The 24,869-nt window shown below is 50.6% G+C and overlaps 3 protein-coding genes across 8 annotated transcripts in view; all 3 read left to right on the top strand.

Annotated features, from left to right (window-relative positions):
* The window catches only part of PHKA1 (phosphorylase kinase regulatory subunit alpha 1), a 33,876-nt gene extending 23,758 nt beyond the window's left edge, over window positions 1-10,118 (top strand). For 2 of the 3 annotated variants that reach the window (XM_042478992.1, XM_042478994.1), the window contains exons 21-33: window positions 532-668; window positions 824-980; window positions 1,127-1,206; window positions 1,665-1,743; window positions 1,830-1,959; window positions 2,301-2,402; window positions 2,665-2,780; window positions 3,856-3,894; window positions 5,045-5,089; window positions 5,213-5,383; window positions 5,954-6,007; window positions 6,868-7,068; window positions 7,954-10,118. In XM_042478992.1, the coding sequence (XP_042334926.1) occupies window positions 532-668; window positions 824-980; window positions 1,127-1,206; window positions 1,665-1,743; window positions 1,830-1,959; window positions 2,301-2,402; window positions 2,665-2,780; window positions 3,856-3,894; window positions 5,045-5,089; window positions 5,213-5,383; window positions 5,954-6,007; window positions 6,868-7,068; window positions 7,954-8,127 (1,485 nt within the window). In that variant the 3' untranslated portion in view covers window positions 8,128-10,118. The remainder of the gene's footprint in view (window positions 1-531; window positions 669-823; window positions 981-1,126; window positions 1,207-1,664; window positions 1,744-1,829; window positions 1,960-2,300; window positions 2,403-2,664; window positions 2,781-3,855; window positions 3,895-5,044; window positions 5,090-5,212; window positions 5,384-5,953; window positions 6,008-6,867; window positions 7,069-7,953) is intronic. The other variant, XM_042478993.1, reaches the window with a different exon arrangement.
* Window positions 10,119-11,966: 1,848 nt separating this feature from the next.
* On the top strand, window positions 11,967-19,092 carry HDAC8 (histone deacetylase 8). Of its 4 annotated transcripts, none has more exons than XM_042478533.1 (11): window positions 11,967-12,110; window positions 13,284-13,336; window positions 13,981-14,111; window positions 14,321-14,462; window positions 14,993-15,105; window positions 15,763-15,840; window positions 16,222-16,330; window positions 17,254-17,426; window positions 17,788-17,882; window positions 18,279-18,384; window positions 18,670-19,092. In XM_042478533.1, exons 1-11 carry the CDS (start codon window positions 12,000-12,002, stop codon window positions 18,690-18,692), a joined length of 1,134 nt encoding a protein of 377 aa, XP_042334467.1. In that variant the 5' UTR covers window positions 11,967-11,999; the 3' UTR covers window positions 18,693-19,092. The 4 variants fall into 4 exon arrangements, 3 of the variants coding, with proteins under 3 accessions (XP_042334467.1, XP_042334468.1, XP_042334469.1); XM_042478534.1 differs by having other exon boundaries at window positions 11,972-12,067; XM_042478535.1 differs by lacking the exon at window positions 11,967-12,110 and adding an exon at window positions 12,692-12,715.
* A 422-nt stretch (window positions 19,093-19,514) lies between these two features.
* LOC121936355 (40S ribosomal protein S4) lies at window positions 19,515-24,784 on the top strand. The gene is made up of 7 exons (XM_042478537.1): window positions 19,515-19,589; window positions 20,707-20,784; window positions 21,687-21,867; window positions 22,665-22,762; window positions 23,432-23,603; window positions 23,757-23,914; window positions 24,611-24,784. The coding sequence occupies exons 1-7, from the start codon at window positions 19,587-19,589 to the stop codon at window positions 24,710-24,712; spliced, it is 792 nt and encodes a 263-aa protein (XP_042334471.1). The 5' UTR covers window positions 19,515-19,586; the 3' UTR covers window positions 24,713-24,784.
* Window positions 24,785-24,869: the final 85 nt, after the last annotated feature.

The raw sequence follows: 24,869 nt of genomic DNA, 5'->3' as shown, positions 1-24,869 counted from the left end.
ACTGGTGCAATGCATTCTCAGAAAAGAGGAGCCTTGCAGCACTGGGATGGCTGAATGCTGCCTTCCTTATTTGGTCCTTCCTGTAAAGCAGGGGTGGACAACCATTTTACACTGGGACACATGTGGCCAAGCAACATCAATATAGTCAGGAATATTAATGAGGAGGAACAGATGAGCTTGGAGGGGCTGCAGCACTTTGCTTTTGCCTGACCCTTCTGGGAAGGGAAAGAATTTGTCTCCTCCTCTCTCTGCTGCTGAGTTAATGAAGTGAAAACTATTTTTGAGCTTAGTTTGCACCAATGGAAGTAAGCTGAAGACAGAAGGGAAAGTGGGAGGCGGAGAGAGAAAGCAGGACATTTAAAAAGTGGGATGGCAAGGGATTAATTGGAATTTCCCCTGCCAAAGTGGGATGGCAAGGGATTAATTGGAATTTCCCCTGCCAAGTCTTGGAGGACATACAGGGTGTGGGGTGTCTGGGGTAAGGTGCTTCCATTCCTCCTGAGGGTTCTCTGTCCTTCTTTCCTCAACCAGCCACTCTCTCCGTCGGAGCTGAACCTCCCGAAAGATGCGGAGGGGAATGTGGACCTCCAGGCCTTGGTGGACCAGCTCCGCGAATGCCAAACACTGCAGGACCAGGCCAACCACCTCTATGTACTCTACACGCTCAAGTAAGAATGCCAAGTGGGGTGGGACTCCTATTCTTACCCCATGGTTGCAGAGAGCTGGGCATGGCCTGTTGCCCAGAGGTTTGGGGTGGGCCGGAAGGAGGAAGCGGGACCCAAGTGTCCCCTTCTCTGGCCATGATGGGAGCTCTTCCTTTCAGAGGGGCAGACTGGGACACCCAGATATACGGCGAACCTGGTGTCACCATCAACGACCTCCTCCTGGAGCTCTATGGCAAAGTTGGGGCAACTCGCCAGTGGGCCCTGATCCGTTACATCTCGGGGATCCTGAAGAAGAAGGTGGAAGCACTCGACGAGGTGAGAGTGGGGCACAGCTGGCTCCTTGTTTGGCATTTGTGGGGAGATCAGGATCTACCTCTGAAGGAGAAAGAGGAGGCTGGTCTCAGAGTAAAAGGTAGCAGGGATTTCCTCTGTCTGTGCCTGAGAGCCTCTCTCCTTCTCAGGCCTGCACTGACCTGCTCTCCCACCAGAAGCACCTCACTGTGGGTCTCCCCCCAGAACCTCGGGAGAAGACCATCTCCGCGTGAGTCCTCCTTGGCGTTGGGCTGGGACAAGTCACTCTTGGCCTGTGCAAAGTAGCTGGATTGGTTTGGTGGTCTGCTGTGGGTGTGGGTGTGTGGGTTTGTGAAAGGAGGGGAGGTTTGCACTCCTACTGGAGAGGAGATGCCCATTGGTGGGCGGTGGAGTGTGCTGGACCTGAGGCCTCCTCTTTCCTAGTAGGAGACAGAAGTGCCCGTGTCCCAGCCTAGGGAAGTCCACCCTGGTGGCTTCTCTCCATCAAGGTCTACAGACTTTATTTCTCTTTCTCAAATGTTTCAAAAGCAGCCCGGAGGGGGCAGACAATATTACTAAAATATCTCTATATGAAAGGAAGGGGGGGGGGAGTGCCATAATGGCAAGCTGTGGAAGGGACCCTGGTGGCACCACCAAATTGGTGGGCAAGGGAAGGCCCCTTCATGCCCGACGCTGCTTTCCTTTCAGGCCATTGCCCTACGAAGAGCTCGTCCGCCTGATCGACGAGGCCAGTGAGAAGAACCTGACCGTCTCCATCCTGACACAGGTGACCACTCAGACCGCTCGCTCTCAGCGCTTGGGTGTGCCAGGGGCTGACCCCATGTGGTGACACTCTGTTCTTTCTCTGCGCAGGAGATTATGGTCTACCTGGCCATGTACATCCGGACGCAGCCCACCCTCTTTGCCGAGATGTTCCGACTGCGCATTGGGCTCATCATCCAGGTGATGGCAACGGAGCTGGCCCAGTCGCTCAGCTGCTCAGGTAGGAGAGCCTGCAGCCAAGAGCTCACTGTGACTGATTCCACAGGACACAGTTCTAGTCTTCTGGTGGCTCTGAGCAGCCTCTGGAGCCATGCCCAGGAGTGGCCAGTCCAAGTGGGGCCAAGGCCTTTTGCCAGGATGCCAGGAGCTGGGATTGGGTTCTTGACACCAGGTGGCACCCACAGGAGATGCCAGACCTGAGTGATTTCTCTGACCTGGTGGCCCCCAGCAGCCTTGCTCTCTCAGTGGGATCTTCTAGAGACCTTTTTTGAACACCAGTTAGGAAACCCAGTTGGGAAAGATCAGGGGGAAACCACCTGCCCTCTTTCTCTCCTTCTCCAGCGGAGGAGGCTACGGAGAGTTTGATGAATCTCAGCCCTTCCCATCTGAAGAGTCTTCTGCATCACATCCTCAGTGGCAAAGAATTTGGGGTGGAGAGAAGTGGTGAGTCTGCACTGGATGGAATTAAACAATCAGTAATGCTAAAAAGCAAACATACAACTGAAACCAATAGAGAAAAGTGGTTTAACAAAAGTGCAATTAAAAATCAGAGTGTTGGGTTGGAGGAGATGCCAGGCTCTGTGGGAGAGGGTGCTGGGGTCTAGCTGCTCCTAGATGGGGAGAGGTGCCTTTTGGAGAGTGAGAGGCAGGAATTGGGGTTCAGGAGCTGTGAAAGTTGGGATGTGACTCTTTCATTTCCCTGCAGTGCGGGCGATGGACTCGGCAACGACCCCGGCAGTCTCCATCCGCGAAGTCGGCCCTGTTGGAGCCACAAAAACCGAGCGGGCCGGCATTATCCGTCTGAAGAGTGAGATCCAGCAGGTAGGGCTGGTTCTGCCCCAGAGCTGCCCCAGTCGCCCCTTGGGATGGTGGTGTGGACTAGTGTTTCTCCTTATGTGGGGTGGGAATCTTTGAGTTACATCTCCTCCTCCTTAATTAATTCATTTAATTCATCAATTGGCACAGTGGGTAAATGCCTGTACTGCAGCCATTCACTCGAAACCACAAGGTTGCGAGTTCAAGACCAGCAAAAGGGCCCAAGCTCGATTCAGGCTTGCATCCTTCCGAGGTAGCTAAAATGAGTACCCAGACTGTTGGAGGCAAATTAGCTTACTTGCTAATTAGCTTACTTGCTGTTCACCGCTATGATCTTTGGAATAGCGGTATATAAATAAAACAAATTATTAAATTATTATTATTTATCAATATCCTGCCTTTGTTCTGGCACTTTCCACAGGAACACAATCACATTTTCTTCCTTTCTGATCTTACTCCTTTTTTGTGAGTAGTGGTCGTGTTGGGTTTTGTGTGTACCTGTGCAACAACACACAGCGCTTTCCTCCTGGCACCACTGTTCTTTTACAAGTGAGAGATGGCCAGTGCCTGCTCCTGGGGAACTTTCCGTGGTAACAAGGTTCACACAATATGGTTGTGGCTTTCCTCTGAAACTGGCATGCCCAGCAGACAGAGGCAAGTGCCACAGCAATCTGTCCACTGGGCCGTCGCATGGGTTCCTGCAGAAACTGTAAGGCAAACCATGATATTGGCACTGGCCTCTCAGGCATCGCCAGGGCATCAATAGTTTTTCTGTTGTGCTGCATCCTTCAGGAAAAAGAGCACAGACTGATCCCAGGGTCGTTCATGCCAGGGCCCCCCCAGGGCTCTGGGAGATCAGGTTTCGAATCCATGCCCTGCCACAGAAACCCATTGGATGGCCTTAGGCAAGTCACACTTAGCTACAGCTTCAGAGGGAGACAACTGCAAACCCCATTCTGAACCAATCTCTCCAAGAAAACCCCATGATAGATCCACTTTAGGGTTGCCGTATGGTGGAAACTACTTGAAGGTACACAGTGACAATGACAAAAGGACAACGACTGCTCTGTTTCTCTTTCAGCAACTGGACAGACGTAGGCAGTCTGTGCCTGACATTCAGGTGAAATGCCCTCCCCTCTCACCCTTTCCAAATGCCACCAGCTGGTTGTGCCCCTCCGCTGTGCCCTTCCACCGGCCTGCATGAGCAAACTGGGGGCGAGTGAGTCGGCACAGCCTCAGCGAGCTTGCTTCCCAACCCCACCCGAGTCCCCCAAAATCTCAGATTTGGTTTTGCACCTTCATAACACTCGGCCAGAAGGTGGACTGGTTTTGCAAATGCAGCATTGCTTCCTTTCTCTCCAGCTCAGAGGAGGACAGGAGTGCTTCTTCCAGGAATGAAACCTGATCCTTACAAACTGGGGTTCAAGATGGAGGTTGGAAAGGATGTTCTGAGGTCAGGGGTCAGCAGCTGTCTTGCCAAAATCAGAGACAGTTTTTCTCCAGTATCTTACTGTCCTACCTCCTTCCCAACCTCCTTTCAACTTTCTAGAAGATTGCAGTTCCCTTATCTCACGGGGAAGGTGGCATGTGTAGCAATGGGCCTTTAAGCCTCGTTGGGTCACTGGGTTTTCCGTGCCCACCTTGGGACAGTGGGAGCAGTTCATGTCCTGAACCCCTTGCCATGGAAGAGGGAGGCTGTGCCAGGCTTCTCCCTTTGCAGCACCCATAGGAGGGTGCCTGCTTTGGAGACAAGAGGTCAAGGACTCTGTGGGGCTTAGAGGGTGACATTCTCTCACTTTGGGGACATACCAACTGCTGTGCCCAAGGGAGCACTTCTAACATTCAGAATATCTGTTTTGCAACCCACACCATATCTTTCTGCGCAGCAAGAGGTCCCTGTTGCTCCCATTTCACAGATGGGAAACCAAAATGACCTGCCCATGGCTACAACCCGATAAAACTCAGTGCTCCTTTCAGCCTTGCTGGTTCAGATTACATCTCTTACTCCAGATAGTAGTCTGAGTGTGCTCCACAACCCTCCCCTGCTCCCCCTCTCATGCCCAATTGCTGGCTTTTTAACTGGGGCATCAATTAATCCTCCTTACAGCCTGCTTTGACAGAAGAAAAACCTGGCTCCCATGACCTTAATCAGCTCTTAACTCCAGCATCTTGAGAGGCCTGCCCAGGGGCCATCTTGCTTTGCCTTTGCCTGTTTGCTTGGTGTGATCCATCCAGCAGATTTTAATGGGCTTGTCTCTTTTTCCTTCCAGTCCAGTGGCTTGCACTTCATGGAGGCTGGCATGGAACCTTCCCAGGTAAAACAAAGACATTTGCCTCCATGTATCCTGGGATGGTAGACCTCTGTCCCTTTTCAGGGAAGGGCAGGGGAAGTCAGCACTAGTGATCTGGCCATGGCATAAGCCCTCTTCTCTCTTCAGGTGCCCAAACACACCATTCCTCCGGGGGAAAGGACCCTCTCTTCCATGCTGGAGGAAGACCGCTCCAAGGACACGCGCCAGGGCCAGTGGCAGCGGAGACGGAGGCTGGACGGGTCCCTAAACAGGGTCCCGGTGGGGTTTTACCAGAAGATCTGGCGGATCCTGCAGAAGGTAAGAGCCAACGAGGTATCCTCTGGTTTTGAGCTAGAAACTACTGGCATATTAACCCTCTCAAAGGCTTAGTTTGGTTTCAAAACAGACATACATTACTGTCCTGAGATCAGCTTTGTGGGCAACAAATGGGTGCAGCAGGTGATCTATAGTAGAGGGAAGCATCCCAGGCCTTTTGCTGGAGGGTCCCAGCATCCCTTCGCAGTGAGAGGTAGAACTGGACCCTTGAACAACCAGTTACACCTGGGGAAAAGGATCTCTAGAACAGTGAGGGGGGCATGAGAGGGAAAATCTGGGGTTGTGGAGAGTATTTATCTGCACTGGTAAAGCAGCTCCTGTGGATAACTGGAGTATGCCTGCCCCTGAGCTGGGCAGAACTCTTCACCCTTCTGGGTAGCTAATTTTGAGCTTAAATGCCATGTTTGGTGATGCAAATGCCAGTATTTTAGTTCAAAGTGAGGGAAAGGGGGCAAACACACTCTTGGGGTGGGGGGCTTAGACCCCCGCTCAGTCCAGCTGCCCAGCATCCCACCGGCTCCTAACCCTCTCCTTCGTGGTCTTGCTCTGTAGTGCCACGGACTCGCCATTGAAGGCTTCGTTCTTCCTTCTTCCACAACTGAAGAGGTAAAGACTGGTTTGACACCGTAGAATACTCAAGCAGTGAAAATGGTTTCTTGCCCAGTTGGTTTTAAGTTATTTTGAAGGAGTATTTTTAGTTGCCTTTTAATGCTGTTGTTGCTTTTTAAAATCTACATATATTTTTAAAAGATTTTATCCATTGTGCAATAATAATAATAATAATAATACATTTTATTTATGCTTCCCCGCCTCTCCCATAGGATCGAAGCGCGGTTACAGATTATTAAAAAATCATTACAAACAATCTCATAAATAAAATCCAATAGTACAAAAAGCTTTAAAAACAATCGTACAACATACATATCCAGGGTAGGCAGAGAATCGATGGCATCAGAGATAAAAGCTTCATTCTTCAGGGGGGAAGGCTTGACAAAAGAGAAAGGTACCACCTCAGGAGTGGAATGCCTTAAGTAAAATAAAATCGCTCTTAAAATGCTCAGAGATATAGCAGAGAGAGCAGGAAACAACACCAGCTGAGCTACTTTGGATGCCCTTCTCTTTCTATGTGGGTGACTCTATGTGTGGGAGCGCCGTCCTTATTTTACATAGGCATGAGCCTTGCTCCCACCTTTGTAAGTCTATTCTGCCTTTAAAAAAGCCAAAATGAAAATGAAATCCTGTTTTATTATGAATTAGTACTTAATTATTCCCAGTCATCTTGATGCAAAGGATCTTGCGGTACCTATGATCCTCAATAGGTACTGCAAGGTCCCTTTGCAAACTGATATCCCAGACCAACATGGCGATGTCTATGAATTCTGTCAGTCATCTTGGGTGTCTATTGCCAGGCAGAAGGCGAGATATAAATCTTTTGACACGGATCCTTTGCTTCCCTGACGTAACAGATGACTCCGGGGGAGATCAAGTTTGCCGTCCATGTGGAGTCTGTCCTCAACCGGGTCCCTCAGCCGGAGTACAGGCAGCTCTTGGTGGAGGCCATCCTGGTTCTGACGCTCCTGGCTGACATGGACGTCCGCAGCATTGGTGGCCTCATAGCTGTGGACAGGATCGTCCGCCTCGCCAGTGACTTGTTCTACGAGGAACAGGTGCGCAGGATGGCAGTGGGACCTCCTTTGCCCAGGCTCTGTGTCTTTGTGGGTATGAAAGCAGCAGATTGGTTGGCTGTGTGTCTGTCTGTGTGCGAGAAATGGACATAGGCTAGAGATCTGGGGGCATCTGCAGCCGAAACTCTCTTGAATATGCAAAGTATGTTACATCTGCAAAATGAAAGGTGAAAATCTCTTCTTTCTCTCATTTATTCCTAATTTTCAATTGCTGCAAAAGCAGGTTGCATGGTAAACTTAAAAACACATACAAGAATCCAGTCACCGCCTCTGAGACTAGTTTTAGCTTTCATGGAGTACATTACACTTTGCCAGAGCTGCAATCCACAAAAACCTGTGCTAGGAATTTCTTCTTCCTGGTTAATCTCCAAGGTACAACGGGATTCCTTTATGTCCTTTTATGCTAAAGCAGACCAAAAATGGATATCTCAGTGAATAGCAGTAATCAGTAAACATACAATTAAATAAATGTCTCCAGACGTGTTTGGATTTAAGGACGGAAGAATTATAAAAATGTGGGATGTCTGGCTGTACTTTTGGGGAGGATCTGAAGTGTCAGTCCTGGAGTCCAACAGTAACTCTTTAAGGCATCTTGCAGCGTGTTTGGGACTAATTGAAAGAGAGAGGTTGGTAGCATGAGCTTTCCTAGACTTAAGTCCATTTCCTGAGATGCATGGAGTGGAGGGAAGGTGGTACCGTGAGCTTGTATGGGCTTTGAATCTACTTCCTCCGAGGAAGTAGGCTCAAGTCTTTCATCTCGTCTCAAAGGTGCTGCAAGATCCCTTTGCATTCTGTTTTTCCAAAGTAACATGGCTATGTCTTTGAATTCTTCTTCCCACTGTTTCTTTTGCCTTTCTCTTTTTGCAGAAAATCCTGGGTGCGGACGACAACATGCTGGAGAGGGACCCAGCCACAGGCATCTGCACTTTGCTCTATGACAGTGCCCCGAGTGGACGCTATGGCACCATGACCTACCTCTCCAAAGCCGTGGTCACCTACGTCCAGGACTTCCTGCCCAGCAGTGGCTGTGCCATGCAGTGAGCCTCGCCAGGATTCTCACCAAGAGCTCCGTGGGACTGAAGGCCAGCCTCCGCTCCCTTCTCAGCAGCTCCAGCAGGTCTCCATCCTCTCAGCTGGGCAAGTCTGCCTGGGATGGGACTGTCTTGGACCTGGAAGCAACAGCCCCTTGACCAAGCAGAAAGGGAGTCCTCTGGGGCTTTTGCAGGGAAACGGGGGGCTGTCTGTGTATGGTCAAGAGTGCTGCACACTCCGTTTCTCAGCCAAGGAGGTTTCTGGCCTGGATCCAGCCTGACCCTCGGGGCGAAGGCTGTTTTGCACTGCTTTGGATGGCTGCTTCTCTGAAGGCTGTGGGGAAATTTTAGAGGCAAAGGGGTCCTGCTCCACAAGTTTGCTTTCGTTGGGGCTGCTCCCTAGAGACCCACATATAAAATGCTAACATGCGCACATTGACAACCGCAGGGAAGGTGCTTGTTAGCCTTTTGGTGGGTCTGCTTTCCACTGCTGCCCTTCGGTGTGATTTTGGCTCCTTCCCACTTTGGCAGCTGCAGATTTTGTTACTGAGTGGGGTTTTCTCTCTCTGGGGCTGGGTTTTTGCCTGTTGACTTGAATGAATGTACAGAGCCGACTCTGTTGCTGCTGATGCCGTTTGATCTTGAGGTCTTCCCCAAAATCTCTTCTCTGCAGTCTGTCCAGGAGAAACCTCCTGCTCCAAGTGCCTTTTAATGAATGTAACCTTTGCATTTACATATAATCACCAGTCCTAGTGTGGGCAACGTCTTCCCATTTGCAGTGAGTCTTAGAAGGAGAGGACTCACGGGAGGGTCTTGGTCAGTCTGAACAGGCTGCAAACCTCTGTGACACAAGAAGCTGTAGGAACAAATGAATAAACCAGTGATTTTTCTCCAAGGCAAAACAAAAACCGCATCAGGCGCACTCCATAGGTGGCAAGTGCTCTTATGTGGGATGGGAACTCTCCCTTTCCTCCTCATGTCTTCCTGGGTTTCTCAAGAGATTGAAAGCAAGAAGCTCCACAGACAAGATCTCAAGCAAGTGCTTGGCTCTTGCTTTTGGAGGTGGGAGCAGTTGCGCAAACCTTGTCCTTTGCGGAGGGTTTCTCTGCCTTCTTGTTCCAAAGACTTAGGGAAGGAGGAAGCTCCCATCTTGACAAGGACAGTCCAAAGCTTTGGAAGGAGCGGAAAGCACTTTGCAAGTGGAGGAGGTCCACTTGCAAGTACGACTGTGTTGTGTGTGTTTGGGACTGATGAGTGTGTGCAAGCGTGTGTGTGTGTGTGAGGAGTCCTCCTTGCCAAATGTGACTCTTTTCTGGGACAAAAGAGTTCACCGAATATCCATTTGCTGCAGAAAGGGGAATGTCACACACAGAGGCTTTGACGCCCCAAAGGAAGTGCCAGTTGCAGCTGGTGCCTTATCCCTTGGAGGGGGATGCGGTGATGCTTCTGGGGAGATATGGGTTGCTGAAACCCTTTCTAATGGTTTGGAGCAACTGAGCTGTGCGCTCTGGTAAGTGTGTTTGTTTCTCTGAATTCAAGTGCCAATTTTTTAATGCCAGAGAGCCAGCAGAAGAAGCAGCATGCCATTGCGAGACAGATGCCCAACTGGAGTGTGCCGCCTTTGGAGCTGTGTCCTCTGTCCCTGCGACTCTGGGGCTGTTACTCCTCAGTGCACTTTCATGACTGGAATTCAGAGACACAGATGTGTTAGTCTGGAATTATCAGGAGGCAAAGGGATCTTGTAGCTGGATAATGTTTCCCAAACTTTGGTCCTCCAGGTGTTTTGGACTTCAACTCCCAGAATCCCTAGCTGTCGGCCAAGTTGGCTGGCACTCTGGGAGCGGAGGTCCAAAACACTTGCAAAGGGAGACTACAGTCCCAAACACACTGCAGAAATAACCCAAATAAATGGTGGGAATTGTAGTTTGTTGTGGTCCCAGAGTTCTCTAATGGAGAAAGCTAAATGTCTCAGAAAACTACAGTACCCAGAATCCCATAACACTGAGCCAGGGCAATTAAAGCGGTCTCAAACTGGATTATTTCTGCAGTGTGGATGGGACCTAACTGAGCAAAAGAAGATGTAGCAGAAGCTATTGTAGACTTGATCTACTTCCCCAGATGCAAGTCTCTGAAAGCTGATGTTACAACTTCTTTCACTCAGTCTTAAACATGGTGCAAGATCCCTTTGCACGCTTTCACAACCGTTCACCGTTGTACTCCTTTGCACTGTCTGTTGTCCAACATGGCTCTTGAGCCAGATGGCTTTTGGAAACTGAGCATTTTTATCTTTGGCGTTTGTTTGGCGTTTCCTCCCGATGCAAGAGTGATGTTGAGCTGCAACTAGCCACATTTGGGCTTTGGTTTTGGGCCCTAATGTTATTTTAAAAAATGCTAATACTGTACCATTTGATGTAGGATGTTTTGAAGACTTGAAATAAGGCCTCTAATAAAGCATCTCCATTTCATCGCGCTTTTTGTGTCGTTTCCTACTGACGCTTGGATTCTGGAGTTTAAAGCAGAGCTTGGGAAAAGTCACTTTTTGTTTGTAATGGGCAGCAGAAACCACACTTTTTTTTGAGGGTTGGTCAGTTTTTATTGAACCCATTTGCTATCGGACTTCCTCCTCATCAAGCTATTCTTGGGAAAGTTACTTTGCTCCCAACTTCATCAAGTAACGCATCTGAGCAATGTCTTTAGAACTATTACCCCACAAAAAGATAGCTATGATGCAAGTTTAGATATAGGCCTCGGCTCCAAGGCTATTTGTCACTTACTATTGCTACAAAACAAATAAAAATACTTAATTATTAGGGGGGGGAAGTTACTTTTTTTTCTAAAACAGGGACTGTAACTTTCAGCCTCCCCTCTACTTTAAATCGGTCTATAAAGAGAGATCTTGAGAATAAACGAATGGACTCAGCAGGGAAGCTGCGCTGGCCATTGAACAAACGCAAGGGATCACTGACAGGCTTTTGTTTGTATAAACGACAGAATGATATTCTATTTTAATGTCGCTTTTTTGTATGCTTTTAATTGTATGCTTTTAACTGCCCCGAGTCCCAGTTTAGAGGAAAAGGTGGGATATAAATAAACATAAACACAACAACAACAATAATAATAACTATAAGTATATATTGTTTCTATTTAAATGGTAATAATAATAATAGATTTTATTTTTATTTTATTATTATATTGAATAATAAAAGTAGTACGTATTTTACCACTATATTTTGTAAGCTGCTTTCTAAGAGCCTTTGTGGCTGAAGAGCGGGGTATAAATACCCTAAATAAGGTTCATTAATTAATTAATTTGTAATGACTTTTTTCTAGAATGTACGCCTAATAACAACAACAATAATAATGACAACAGTAGTAGTAGTTTAATAGCTCTTGTTTTTATTTAAATTGTAAGCCTGGGGGCGGGGAAATGTCCAATTAACAATTTGTAAGCCGCTCTGAGAGCCTTTGTGGCTGAAGAGCGGGGTATAAGTAATACATATTATTATGATTATCATTATCATTATTATTATTATTAATTATTGTTTCTAGACCGTATGCCTCCTGCTGCAGGTTTTTATGTATTTATTTTAATCAGTTTGATTATTCTGTACAGCTCTCTGGAAATTTACAGCTCTTTGTAGATAACAGTTTAATAATGGTAGTGGTGGTAGTAGTAGTAGTTGGCGGCCTGAGCTTTCCTAGGCCTCAGCCTCCTCCTCCTCCTCCCCCCCCTCCCCTCAGAGGAAAAGCAAGGCAAAGGCTCCTTCCCGCCAAAGAACTACAGCCCCCATGGCGCCTCGCGGCAGGAAGTTCAGTGTGCGCCAACCGGAAGTGCCCGGCGTGGAACTGTGGGCGCGGCGCGTGCGTTCCGTCTGGGCGCCAATGGCGGCGGCGGCGGCGGAGGTCCCTCTTCTTCCGGCGCCGGAGTGCTGCTACGTGTTCAGCGCGGAGTACGTGGCGCGGTGCGACGCTCTCTGCAAAGTGCCCCAGAGGGTGGGTCGCAAGGAGAAGGAGAGGGATCCGGGGGACCGGAGCTCCCGAGGGAGAGGCCGGCGGTGGTTGGGAGGGAAAGGGGCCCCAGCAGGGCTCCGAAAGGGAGGCCCACTCCCTTTCGCCGCCGGCGCCTCGGCTGCCATGGCAACCTCCTGGGGCATCCTGGGATTGGTAGTTCAGGGAGAGGGGCGGGGGTCCCCTGCCTCTGCCGCCCGCCTCCCCGGAACGACTACAAGCCCCAGGCAGCACTGGATGTGGCTGCCCAGTCCTTCATCCCAGCGGTGGCTATTATTGCTGTTATCTCTGTTCGTATCCCGCCCTTCTGCCGAGAAGACTGGACCCAGGCAGCCGCTCACGACATTAGAAACGCCACACAGTTAGAAACGAACACAGATGGTTCTGTTAAGGCAGAGCTGAGCTGCTACAAGGATCGAAACAGCAGCGCTAGAATCCAGTACTTTAGGAAGATTCTACTGTTTGAAACAGATCAAGACCTCTCTCTCTCTCTCTCTCTCTACTGGCCCCAGAGACTAACATGGCTATACCTTTGAACGCAGAGCCCAGGTTCCTCAAGAAGATGGAAGGCGCCTGGGCAGCTGTGGCTGGTCAGTGCCACTTCCTTTGGCCTTTGTGCCCTGGCATCTTTAGACTGTAGGCCTGAGGAGGGCAGGGAAAGGTCTGACTGAGGATCTGTAGGCCCCTCTGGGAGCCTTTGTGTCTGAAGAGCCGGGTGTAAATGCAGTAGATGCATAAGCAAACGAAGGGGCTGGGGCTGTGTGGGGCGGAAGGGCCCTGGGGCGGCCCACCTTTAAGACTACAATTCCCAGGATCCCAGAGGACACAGCCGTGGCAACTGCAGTGGGGTCGGGGCGGTGGCTCTGAGGATCCTAGCTAATAAGAATGGATGAAGCCTAAGTCAGCCCAGCCTTCTCCAAAAGCCCCTCTCTCCCTGGGCTGCCATCCGCAGCCCTCCTCTGCAGCGCAGAGCAAACCCGCTTCCTTTCTCTTGACTGCCGTTGGTGCAGAGGGACAGCTTCAGCCCCTTTGAGTCTTGGTGGGGTTTGTTTTTACAAGGCATGGCTGTAGAGGTGTGTTTGTGTGGCAAGCGGAGCGTGCGCAGGGCTGGCAAGTGCAACAAGGGTGACGCTGATCTCCAATCTCTCTTTTGTACAGGCCAGCATGGTGCATTCCTTGATCAGAGCCTACTCACTGCTCAACCACATGAGGTAGGAGGTCATAGGATCATAGAGTTCAAAGGGACCATAAGGGCCTTCAAGTCCAGCTCCCTTCTGCCATGCAGGAACTCACACTCAAAGCATCCCTAACAGATGGCCACCCAGCCTCTGTTTAAAGACTTCCAAGGAAGGAGACTCCACCATCCTCCAAGGGAACTTGGTCCACTGTCTAACAGCTCTTACTGTCAGGAAGTCCCTCCTAATGTTGAGCTGGAATGCCTTTTCCCATTGCTTCCATCCATTGCTCCAGGTCAGAACCGCATGCCACGGCCCTCTTGGGTCCTTTGGGCCTGAGAGTTACAAATGCCTCTGTCCATTGGGGCGGATTATTGCCCAGCTATCCTTGTGTTTTCTGCTTAATACTGAGGGATTTCTGGAGTCTGTTTGCTGTCATATAGAGTTCACAGTTTAATTATATGCAGAGCTTATTCTTCCTAAGTCCTTCTGGTTCTAATCCGATTGCATGCAGGGCTGGGGGAAGCAAAGGATTGGGAGGGACCCAGGAACCATCTAGACCAACCCTGCGCTGATGCTGCAGAAGTGGCAGTGACCATGCCTGCTCTTCTGTGCCAGTGACCATGTCTGCTCTGCCAGCACTGGCCCTGGCTCACATGCCGTTCCCTTGGTCTTCCCAGGATTGTCCAGCCCAAAGTGGCTTCCATGGAGGAGATGGCCACCTTCCATACCGATGGCTACTTGCAGCATCTGCAGAAGGTCAGCGAAGAGGGCGACGATGACCATCCGGAATCTGGAGAATATGGACTGGGTAAGGAGATGGTCCATGTGAGGCTGTTGAGAGGAGAGACCCTGTGCCAGGCTGGCAGGGCAGCCTGCCAAAAGCCTGCCCACTCTGGGTGCTGTTGCTCATCCTCTCCAATTATGAGTCAAGGCTGTTTGAGTTGGGGGTCTTTGGGGGGGCTCTCGTCCTATCCCCACCCCACACACAAAATCCCTATTTCCTTTCGATCTCTCCAGGCTATGACTGCCCAACCACAGAAGGGATCTTTGACTATGCGGCGGCCGTGGGGGGAGCCACCATCACAGCCGCCCGGTGCTTGGTGGATGGCAAGTGCAAGGTGGCCATCAACTGGCCAGGAGGCTGGCATCACGCCAAGAAGTAAGGGGGTGCCTTCTCATCATATCCAGGGGCAGGGACTTGGCCAGGTGTCTGTCTGTGTTGCGCATAGTGGGATAACTGCAGATGTGGAGGAAGAAAAGGAGAGGCTGGGAGAGGCACTGGAGGAGGAAAAGCAAAGCTATGGGGCAGAGGGATACTGAGGAGGAGGCACAGAGTTTGAAAAAGTTACTTGGGGGTGCTTCATCTCACAGAAACCCCCCATCCAGTATTAATTAATTAATTAGGGACCCAAGTTGGCTTGCAGTGTGGGTTAAAACAGAGTGCAGTAAAAACAGCATATGGTGCAAAAGTAAAAAAGAACATTAAATCAGCAATCAGTTAAAATATTTTTAAAATATTTTAAAATACATTTAAAGCATAAAAGTAGAGGATGCCCATTAAAAGGCCCTTCTGGCTCTCCAGTGACAGACCAAAAGCCCGTCTAAACAGAAAGGTAGTTGTCTGCTGGTGAAAAGTCTCAGGGTGCGTAGAGCAGCTTCTTAAGTCCCACCCTTCATGTGCGTTTGCAGAGATGAAGCTTCTGGTTTCTGTTACCTGAACGATGCTGTCCTGGGCATCTTACAGCTGCGCAAGAAGTTTGACCGTGTTCTCTACATCGACCTTGATTTGCATCATGGGGACGGTAAGGGTCCTTCTGATTCGTCTAGAAAGGTATATGTTCATATCTGTATATATATATATTGTGGGGGAGTCAGTCTTTGAAATTTGGAGGATGCTATAGAGGGGGAAGCATCCATTTTCCCTCCCTGTTTTGGAAGGAAGTTGCGTGGAAAATCTGTTTCAACATTTGAACACAAAACCATGGTTCCATGACAGCAGGACATTGACTTTTAAGTACAGCCACTTCTTCTCCAGACTTTGGTGGTGTGTTCTAGTCATATGCCAGCCCCTGGCTGGGTCTGTCTTACACCTTTTCAGGGGGACCCCTTCCATATTCTAATTTACTTCCAAGTTTTCTAAGCCACAGGGCTATAGAAGCTTGGGACTGGAAAAGGATGGCTGCTGGGTCATACCTTCCATGTCCCAACTCTCTGTTCTAAATCTACTGCAGTTCCTGCTTTTCCCACTGTCACCTCAAATTCTTCTATCAGATCCCAGTCTAGAGCCTGGCTCTCTCTTGGCTAAAGACAGATGTTCCGTTGAGCCAACTTTCAGTCCTGTCTAGCTGAGCTCCCTTCCCTTCTGCGATGGACTGCCATCTCACCGGAGTGGCTGAAGTGACTGTGTTGAGAGGGGGATGATCATTGCCTTTTACTTTCTCTTACCCTCCTTCTAACAGGTGTAGAAGATGCCTTTAGCTTCACCCCCAAAGTCATGACGGTGTCTCTGCATAAATTTTCACCCGGATTTTTCCCAGGTAAGGAGTATGGCCTGAGCAAGTGTGGTGTAGTGGTTTAAGTGCTGGAACAATACTCTGGGAGACAAGGGTTTCCATCCTAACTCAGCCATGAAAAATCAGTGGGTGATCTTGGGCAAGTCACTCTCAGAGGAAGGCAAGAGCAACCCCCCTCTGAATAAATCTGGACAAAAAACCCCCAGAATACGATCACCAAAACTTTGAGAGCCATCATGGTATTGTGGTTGGAGTATTGGACTGGGATTCTGAGAGACCAGGGTTTGAATCCCCGCTCTGCCATGGAAACTCACTGGGTGACCCTTGGCAAGTCCTGCTCTTCTCTCAGAGGAAGCTCCTGCCTGGTTCATGCCTCTCAAATTCGCCTTTGTGCCTCTTGCTCAGGAACGGGAGACGTGACGGACGTGGGCCTGGGGAAGGGGCGCTACTACAGCGTCAATGTGCCCATCCAGGACGGCATCCAGGACGAGCGATACTACCAGATCTGTGAGACGTAAGCATTTCCCTTGGCAGTCCCAGTTGGCGCCCATCCTCCCATGGGGCCATGGATCATTTGGGAGAAGGGTCTTCCTTCCTTCCACTCACTGGCCTTGCCCTCTTCTGCACTCTCGGGGGCCCTGGGACTTCTGCCCCACCTGCCGGGGCTAGCACTCCATCCTTGACCTGAATAGGGAGTGTTGCCTTGCACTGTGCATATAGGCCTCTTTGCCCTTCCTCCAGGTGAGCTGCTAAAACTGGGCCTAAGGCTTTGGCACTTCCCCAGACTTTGTGCTGAGGAAAGGTCTGCAGCAGCAATAGGCAGGGAATGCTTCCCGACAGCAGAGTTAGGAGCATGGCTTGCATGATGCATCAGAATCCCTCACATCCCAAGGAAAGAGGAAATCTGAAACCTCTTTGACTGTGTCTCAGCTCCACTCTTCAGCATCTGGAGTGTTCTTTGCTTTTTTAAAATGATTATTATTTGGGACACTGCTCTGTTCTGCGTAAAGGGGAGGCAGTGGCTGTGTCTGGCTCCCAACCTTTCAGTTGCTCTATTGGAGGCTGGTTCCCAACATAAAACAACCTTTGATTCCCAGTGGCATCATTTTCCCTTGTTTTTTCTCACATAATATGCAAGCCTAGCTGCCTGTGCTCCTGCCAGTCATGAGGCTAACTTCACTTGGCAATATACAAGAGGCCCTCTGTGCTTTTTCCAACTTCTCTTTATGTGGAACTGAGGTGCTCTGCTCCCCAAGAACAAAACCAGACTGGGGTTCTTACTATGCCCAGATATAGCCTAGGCATCATTCACTGTAGCAGGAAACCTGGTGTGCAGTGTGGAGCTCAGGGGGATGAGGGGTGTATGTGGGTTTGGAGGATGTAGTGTCCTCTATGGCATCTCTCATGGTCTCCCTCCCTCCCCAAAATATTCTGTAGGGTGCTGAAGGAGGTCTATGTGGCGTTCAGCCCTGAAGCCGTAGTCCTACAGTTGGGGGCAGACACCATCGCTGGGGATCCCATGTGCTCATTCAACCTGACCCCCGAAGGGATTGGCAAATGCCTGAGATACGTCTTGCAATGGCAGCTCCCGACCCTCATTCTGGGAGGAGGTGAGTGCCTGAGGAGGAAGAGGCGCTGCTCGGAAGAGCAGTGGAGCACATTGCAATGTTATTGGTCCCGGTCCAATGGGGAATTTCCCTGGATCCTCTTATTTTATTCCTCTTTTGTGGCCACCTGCAACCCTTGACTGTTGGGTCAGTGAACCAACCCAAGTTTCTTGGAGCCGTTTTGGCTTCCTGGTGCCATCGCTCTAGCCCTTTGCCCAGTTGGGCAGGATCTGGAACAAGTGCTATATGCTCCTTGAATTCACCTCTCCTTCTCTCTCTCTCTCTCTTTCTCCTTCCTTCTTCCTTCTCTTTTTGACCCTTTTTTCTTCTTCTGAACTTGATGATCATTTGTTCCTGGAGACAGGGGGCTACCATCTTGCTAACACAGCCAGGTGCTGGACATATTTGACAGCAGTCATTCTCGGGAGAACGTTATCCTCAGAGATCCCAGATCACGAGGTAAGGCCTTGAACATCCCTCCCCATTTTGGAGAACAAGAGCTAAGCTCCAAAGGCCATTTTCCTTCCTCTGGGGTACTTGCCCCATCCCTGCTTTAATTGCTTCTGCTAGTAACACAAGGTCTTGCTCCTCTTTGGTGGAAATGGGCTTGTACACATAGGAAAGTTGTGGAGGTGAAGGGATGAGAGGCAGAGAGAAACAGAGCCTCTGCGCCAGAAAGGAATTGTTTTAGTCACAGCAACAGAGTGAGAGCAAGGCACTTTGGATTGAAAGTCACAGACTTAGATGGGACAGGGAGGCATCAGGATTCATCCCTTTCCCTTCCCTTCCCTGTGGCTCCAGAGGTGCCTTGCCTCTATTTTGCCTCTCCATGACTTTCTACTGCTTCTTTTTCAGTTCTTCACAGAATATGGCCCAGATTATGTCTTGGAAATCACGCCAAGTTGCAGACCGGATCGCAACGAACCAAAGAGAATCCAAGAAATCCTCAGCTGTGTGAAAGGTGAGATGTTGGGAAGGGCAGAACCATGGCCACCTTTTCCCTCCTTCGGCCAGGTTGCAATGTCCAAGCGCAAGAAGGTGGGACAAGAGGCTGAATACCGTATTGCCATACATACTCAGTTTGTTATCATCCTGGTCCCTTCGCCCTTTTGACCACCCCCTGAGTGTTTCTGGCGTCGTCCAGGGATTGGGTTGTGGCTGAGGGGGGAAGAAGGGCAGAGGGCCAGGACCACCTCCCCAGCCCTCCAGGAAAAGGACGCCTTTGTGAGAGTTGTTCTGTTTGCAGGAAACCTGAAGCACGTGGCGTAGCCGGCCCTGTCTCCATCCGTGCCAAACGCCTCATGGACCAGAAAGTGTCACGATGGAGCAGTCAGGGGCTGCTGGGGGGATCTGAAGAAAGAGCCACGTTGGGGCTCCTGATGTTGCTGGCCGTGATCCTCGGGGAGATCTCTGTGACCTACGGACCAACCACCGCTGCCGATGTTTCTGTTTTTCTGAAGGAGTTGGTTCTCTGGTTCTGATGCATCTGAAGAGGGCTTGGCTCTTTCGGTCTAACTGGTCGCCTCCTCCTTTGGGATCAGCTGTTAGGAGGTTGGGGGGCAATTGTACAGTTGGAGGGAGCGGGGAGCAACGTCCCTGCCTCTTTTGCTGCCTGGAAGGAGGCTGTTTTGGAAAGCTGTTTGCCTTGAACAATAAAGTGTTTGATATATTTGCTGCCTGGTTTTGCACATGGTTCCTGACCTCCTCCTCCTCCTCCTCCTCTTCATCATCATCCCAGACTCCAGTTCTTTCCCATCATCAGTTCTGGGCTCAGTCAGTTTTGGCTTTGCCCGCTTCCTCAGGCTGCTTCCACCGCAAAACACAGATCTATAAGGGATGGTCCCCAGAGGCTGAGGGGCAGTTGCTCTTTTGGTAGCCTTGCTTGGCAGCTGTAGTCCCCAAAAGTAACTCTGAAGCTCCAGCCTGGCGTCAGGAACCCTGTCTGCCTCTGTCAGGAGGGCGCCTTGGAGGCCGAGGCGTCCGGGGACAGGAGGACGCGAGCCGCACAGCAGCCAGGCTCCCCCATCGCCATTCCTGGTTCCGCCGGCCGGCAGGTGGCGCTGTTGTGTGCTGCGCGCCAGCGGAGACAGGCCCCTCCCACCCCTGGGACCGGATATCCGGCGGGGAGCGGAAGCGGCCTCCCTTTCCCTGCGGAGCGCAGCCATGGTGAGTACGCGGCAGGGGCTTTTCCTCGCCGGGAATCCCTCGCCATCCTCGGGGGCGGCGGCGCCCAGGAGGCCCGCTCTTGGCCGGGAGGAGCGGGGGAGCCTCGTCCGACGGGAGGCCGCGATATGGCCGGGGAAGGGCGATCGGGGCGCCAAGGAGGGGATGCGGGCGGCGGGCCTCGGGCCGGGAGGATGATGGCGGGAGGAAGAAGGGGGCTGCCCTGGGCAGGAGTTCTGGGGCCCGGTTCCCTCCTCCGGGTTCGGCTTCTTCGTGGGTCGGGGGCTCCCCGGGGCTCCTCTGGCTGGGCCTTTGCAGGAAACGGGATCCTCCTCCTCCGCTGCCTTCCTTCAGGCAAACCCTGACTCAGAAACCCTGAGATGGCGGCATCGTATCCCTGGGTTTCAATGGCAGAGCAGCCGAAGTGGGACGGCAATGCCTCTGTGGCCAATGCGGATACGTGGCACTGCCAAGCGAATAGGATGAGAGGAGTAGGCATATGGATCCAGATAGTAAGCACTTGCCCCTTTGTCTCAGGCGGAGTTCGGTTGGTTTGTATATGCATAAAATAAGGGGAAATGGAGTTCTGGCAGAAGCCCCATAAGAGCACAGTGCGCTCTTCTCCCGGGGTCTCTGCACCACTTTCAGGACGTTTTGGGGACTGTGCAGAAATATACTCATCCCTCCATATTTACAGATCAGATTATTCACAGGTTTCCTCTCTGGGAAAATCTAAGTCCTCCAGCTCAACTCTATGGCCAACTTTAACAAAAAGTTGAGCTGGAGGACCTAGAGATTCCTAGAGAGAACATTCTGCTGGGCCTTTGTGGCTCCTCCAGGGCAGTTCTGTTGGACATTGACCATAGAGATGCGCTGGACGACCTAGAGATTCCTAGAGAGGCGTTCTCTCAGGTAAAAAAGTGGTCTTTTTGTTACTTGCGGTTTCCCCATGTTCACGGGGGTCATGTGCCCTAACCCCAGCAAATATGGAGGGACGCGTGTATATCCAAAACGGGCACCTTTTGTTGATTAAAAGGGTTCTTGTATCCATAATCCTTACTTTCTTCCACGCAGAGCAAATGTGCGTAACGCATGTCCCTTTGCACCCATTTTATTTTAGGCTCGTGGACCCAAGAAGCACCTGAAGCGTGTTGCGGCTCCAAAGCATTGGATGCTGGACAAACTGACGGGGGTCTTTGTAAGTACGCCGGGCGTCACGCTTCGAAACGCTTCCGAAAGGGGCTCAAATCCGGTGGCGCCATGTTGCGTCCCTCTGGAAAGGGCCAGGCGTGGGTACGTGGCCCACTTGGGCCGTCCTTTCTGCCTGGACGCTGCCATTGGGCAGATGGCCATGTGTCAGGATCCTTTGTGAGTTCCTTCATGGCAGAATGGGCTTGGACTGGATCAGGGCCCTTTTTTGGATCTCTTCCGACTCTGTGATTCTACGAAATAAAGCTGTTCCATGCCCACTTGGGAGAAACAGAGTAAGGACCTTTGTTGGACCTATTCTAGATACAGGAGCAATGGTCCCTGTTCCAGATCAATTGCATGGTTGTGTTCCTAGTTAATGGGAATGCAGTGTTGGCTTTTGGGTCACCCTTTCTGTACATATAGGGCCATGTATTGGCTGTTTTCTCTGGGGGTGGGAAATGGGATGGATTACGAACATTTGTGCCTTCTTCAGATTTGTGGCAGGGCCTGTTTGTGGGGGGAGGTCGTGCCAACTGCCTCATAAGTGTAGCAGAAGTGGGTTTAGGAAGATGTATTCCCAAGCAGAGCAGAAAGAGAGTCCTGGTCAGGATGAGGGCTTTGTGCTTACAGTCTCCAAAAGCAGCCTGGGCCAAGCAGGGAGCAGAGGCGCTTGCAGCTACTATCCTATTTATGGGTGGCCTGTTATAGGGCAAAACATGAAGAGAGCGTAATCTCTGAATGCCCGCTGTGGCTGTGCTTGGAGCATCATTCTTGGGGCATAGGACTGCTGCCTGTTTTACTTTAAAGGGGACCCCTGCGAAGGGCCTAGTAGCTTTGGCCCTACTTTCTTGTCTGTGGTAGCTTTCCTGGAGCGTAATGCCTTCCTTGTGACCCGCTTGGGTTTTCTAGGCACCCCGACCGTCCACAGGACCCCACAAACTGAGGGAATGCCTGCCACTCATCATCTTCCTCAGGAACAGGCTGAAGTATGCCCTGACTGGTGATGAGGTGAAGAAGATCTGCATGCAGCGGTTTATCAAAATAGACGGCAAAGTCCGCACGGACATCACCTACCCTGCTGGCTTCATGGGTGAGCAGAGAGGGGGGCACCTTTCTGGGCATGCGGTGTATAGGACAGGCGCTGGACTCTTAATGGGGCAGCTGGATGAGGATTATTTCCTGGGGGTGGTGCTCATCCTTGGGCTGACATAGTCTCTTGTGTGTGTGCGCATGCTTATGTATGGCTATTTCTTGCTGTCTGCTGTGTCCTGAAAAGAGTGACTAGTGTAGCCTGACCAAGATCCTCTTGGTGGTTTTTATGGGGCTTCCAGTGGTAGCAGCATGGATTCGTGCTGTTAATGGGTAGAAGGGCCAGTACATACTGTGTAAAATACCAACTGTGTTATTATGGCAAGAGCTTGGAACAGTTACTTTTGAAAATGGTGGGTCCTGAAATTTCCCATCCATCATGGCCAAAAAAGGTTTTCAGAGCTTTATTTCCGCCACAGAACTGTCTGCTTAGTAGTGTAACTTTTTTCTTGCTTTGAAAAGCATGTCTGGAAGTTTCAGCAAGGGTCTGGGTTTTGTTTCCCATGGTGGGAAGCAGGCAAGGGTGAGGGTACTGCACAGCTCTAATAGCCGCACCAGTCAGCTACAGGAGTCTGCATGGTTTGCTTTCATTTCTTCTGGGCAAGCGCCTGCCATTGTGCAGCTTGTTCTGGCCGGCGGTTTGCATCAGTCCTTTCACTGGCATAGTGTGCTCTTGGGCCCTTCTGAAGGTGTGCCATGTAAAAGCTCACAGAGCCTGGCCTCTTCTTGAAGACAGGAATGGGGGCACAGGGAGCGCATGCCCTACACTGATTCTAACCACTATATTCTTCTTATCAGATGTGATCAGCATTGAGAAGACGGGTGAACACTTCCGCCTCGTCTATGACACCAAGGGCCGGTTTGCTGTTCACCGAATCACGCCAGAAGAGGCCAAGGTTAGTCCCTTGGGGATTGTGGGGCAATGCAGTCTCACTTGAGCCAAGAGGGAGAGTTGGGAGTTACAAAGCCAGGGCCATTTGGTTGACCGACTGAGGTCTGGCAAACAAAATATGTGCCTGATGTGTTGTTGAGGAGTTGGAGCTGACAGCTGCTCCCTGAAGTCTCAGTGCAGCGGAAGGTTATTGAAGAGAATTGTGGCTTTTAGCATGAGGAGTGGAGCGGTCTGGCCTTGGCAGCGCTCAGAGCTGGCTTGACTGCCCTTAAGTGGCAGAGCTGGTGGCCGCAGCAGTCTGATCCCCTGCCGAAAGTATGAACTTGGGGCATGTTCCTTTCCCTCCCTAAAGATAGGCCAAGAGGGGGTGAGTTTGTTCCTAAATCTATGGGAGGGAGAATATAGGAAAGATGAGCTTGTTGGCAGTTCTGGGGATGCACTTACTTGTGATGGGAGTTTGTTCACTTGAGCCTTCTCCAAAGGCAAATGCAGGGCTCTGGAGTTCACTATCTTCCATTTGCCAGGTCCCAAGTAGTTAGCCTCCCAGGCTCAGAATGGGGAAAGACTCATGACTGTCAGGCAGGGATGGATGCTGCCTGGCGACCAGATTTTCTTCCCCAAGGCCCTGCTTGGAGTTCCCTTTCTTTATCTCCCCCCTTCCCTCTGTTTCCAGTACAAGCTGTGCAAGGTTAGGAAGATCTTTGTGGGAACCAAGGGCATTCCCCACCTTGTCACACACGACGCCCGGACCATCCGCTACCCAGATCCTCTCATCAAGGTGAACGACACTATCCAGATTGACTTAGAGACGGGCAAGATCACAGATTTCATCAAGTTTGATACAGGTACCGGCACAATCCCCAGGCTAGATGCATTGGCTCTCCCCGGAAACCACCCTTGCAAGCGAGGGGCTGTGGCTTCACTGGTCGGCTGGACCTTTGGCTTTGGCTGGCCACTTGGCTCTTCTGATCTTTTCTCCCCTCTCTGTCCCACCTCAGGCAACTTGTGCATGGTGACTGGCGGGGCTAACTTGGGGCGTATCGGTGTTATCACCAATCGGGAGAGGCATCCCGGCTCCTTTGATGTTGTCCATGTGAAGGATGCCAATGGCAACAGCTTTGCCACCCGGCTGGCCAACATCTTTGTTATTGGCAAGGTAATTGGGGCTATTTGTGGGGTGTGGGAAATGTTCTTGGGATGTTCAGGGGGGCAAATTGGTGCAATTTTGGGGGGAGAATCCCTTTCCACCTTTTATGGCCTGTTCTGTGTAGAAGGTAGATGTGGGCAGCCATTTGTGGAATCTGCCTGGCAAAGGGTTGCAAAATTCTGTCTTCTGATTTTAGTTATACTGTAAATTTCAGATACAAACCACCCAGAATGTTTATGAACCCTACATTCCACTAGATATCAAGGCAGTCCTTTATATGTAATCCCACAATTCGAGATACTGTGTTTTTGGAAATGGGTCAGTTTATGGTCTCTTTCCTTTCTGTGTGTTTTCTTTGTTAGTCATACTTTAAAATCCAATAATATGCATTTTGAAAGTGATAATATGAATAGGTGATTACAGCTCCATTAAAAATGTATTTTTTAAAAGATTAATAGTCCTATCTGTGCTTAATTCGAGCAAACAGGAGCTCATTGTGGATGCCTTGCCCGGTGGGCATGTGTAGGGTTGGACCCTGAGTGGGGCTTCCTTTAGGCTCTCCTCCTGTGGTTATTTTGGCTCAACCCCCAGAACAAGAGTGGAGCTGAGTGTCATCTAGCTCTGCTTGGGTGAAAATAGGAGAGAGGGGTCTTTGGGCTCCCATAATGACCTTTTCCTGTAACCCTCTCCTCTCGATTGCTCTAGGGTAACAAGCCTTGGATCTCCCTGCCTCGTGGGAAGGGAATCCGCCTCACCATTGCTGAAGAGAGAGACAAGAGACTGGCAGCCAAGCAGAGCAGCGGCTGAGTCCCCGGAGCGCTGGTGATGAGCCCCACCCAGAGCCCCCTTTTTGACAAATAAAAACTGTTCCAAACTCGGTTTTGGGATTTCCTTCCCTTTCCTCTGGCTGGGCAGATGTGTTGGGAACCAGGCTCTGACCTTTAGGCTATTCCATGGGGAAGTA

Source organism: Sceloporus undulatus, chromosome 7 (genome assembly GCF_019175285.1).
Source record: "Sceloporus undulatus isolate JIND9_A2432 ecotype Alabama chromosome 7, SceUnd_v1.1, whole genome shotgun sequence".
Taxonomy (NCBI): domain Eukaryota; kingdom Metazoa; phylum Chordata; class Lepidosauria; order Squamata; family Phrynosomatidae; genus Sceloporus; species Sceloporus undulatus.
Note: the sequence above shows the minus strand (reverse complement) of the source record. Positions and strands in the feature narration are given on the sequence as shown.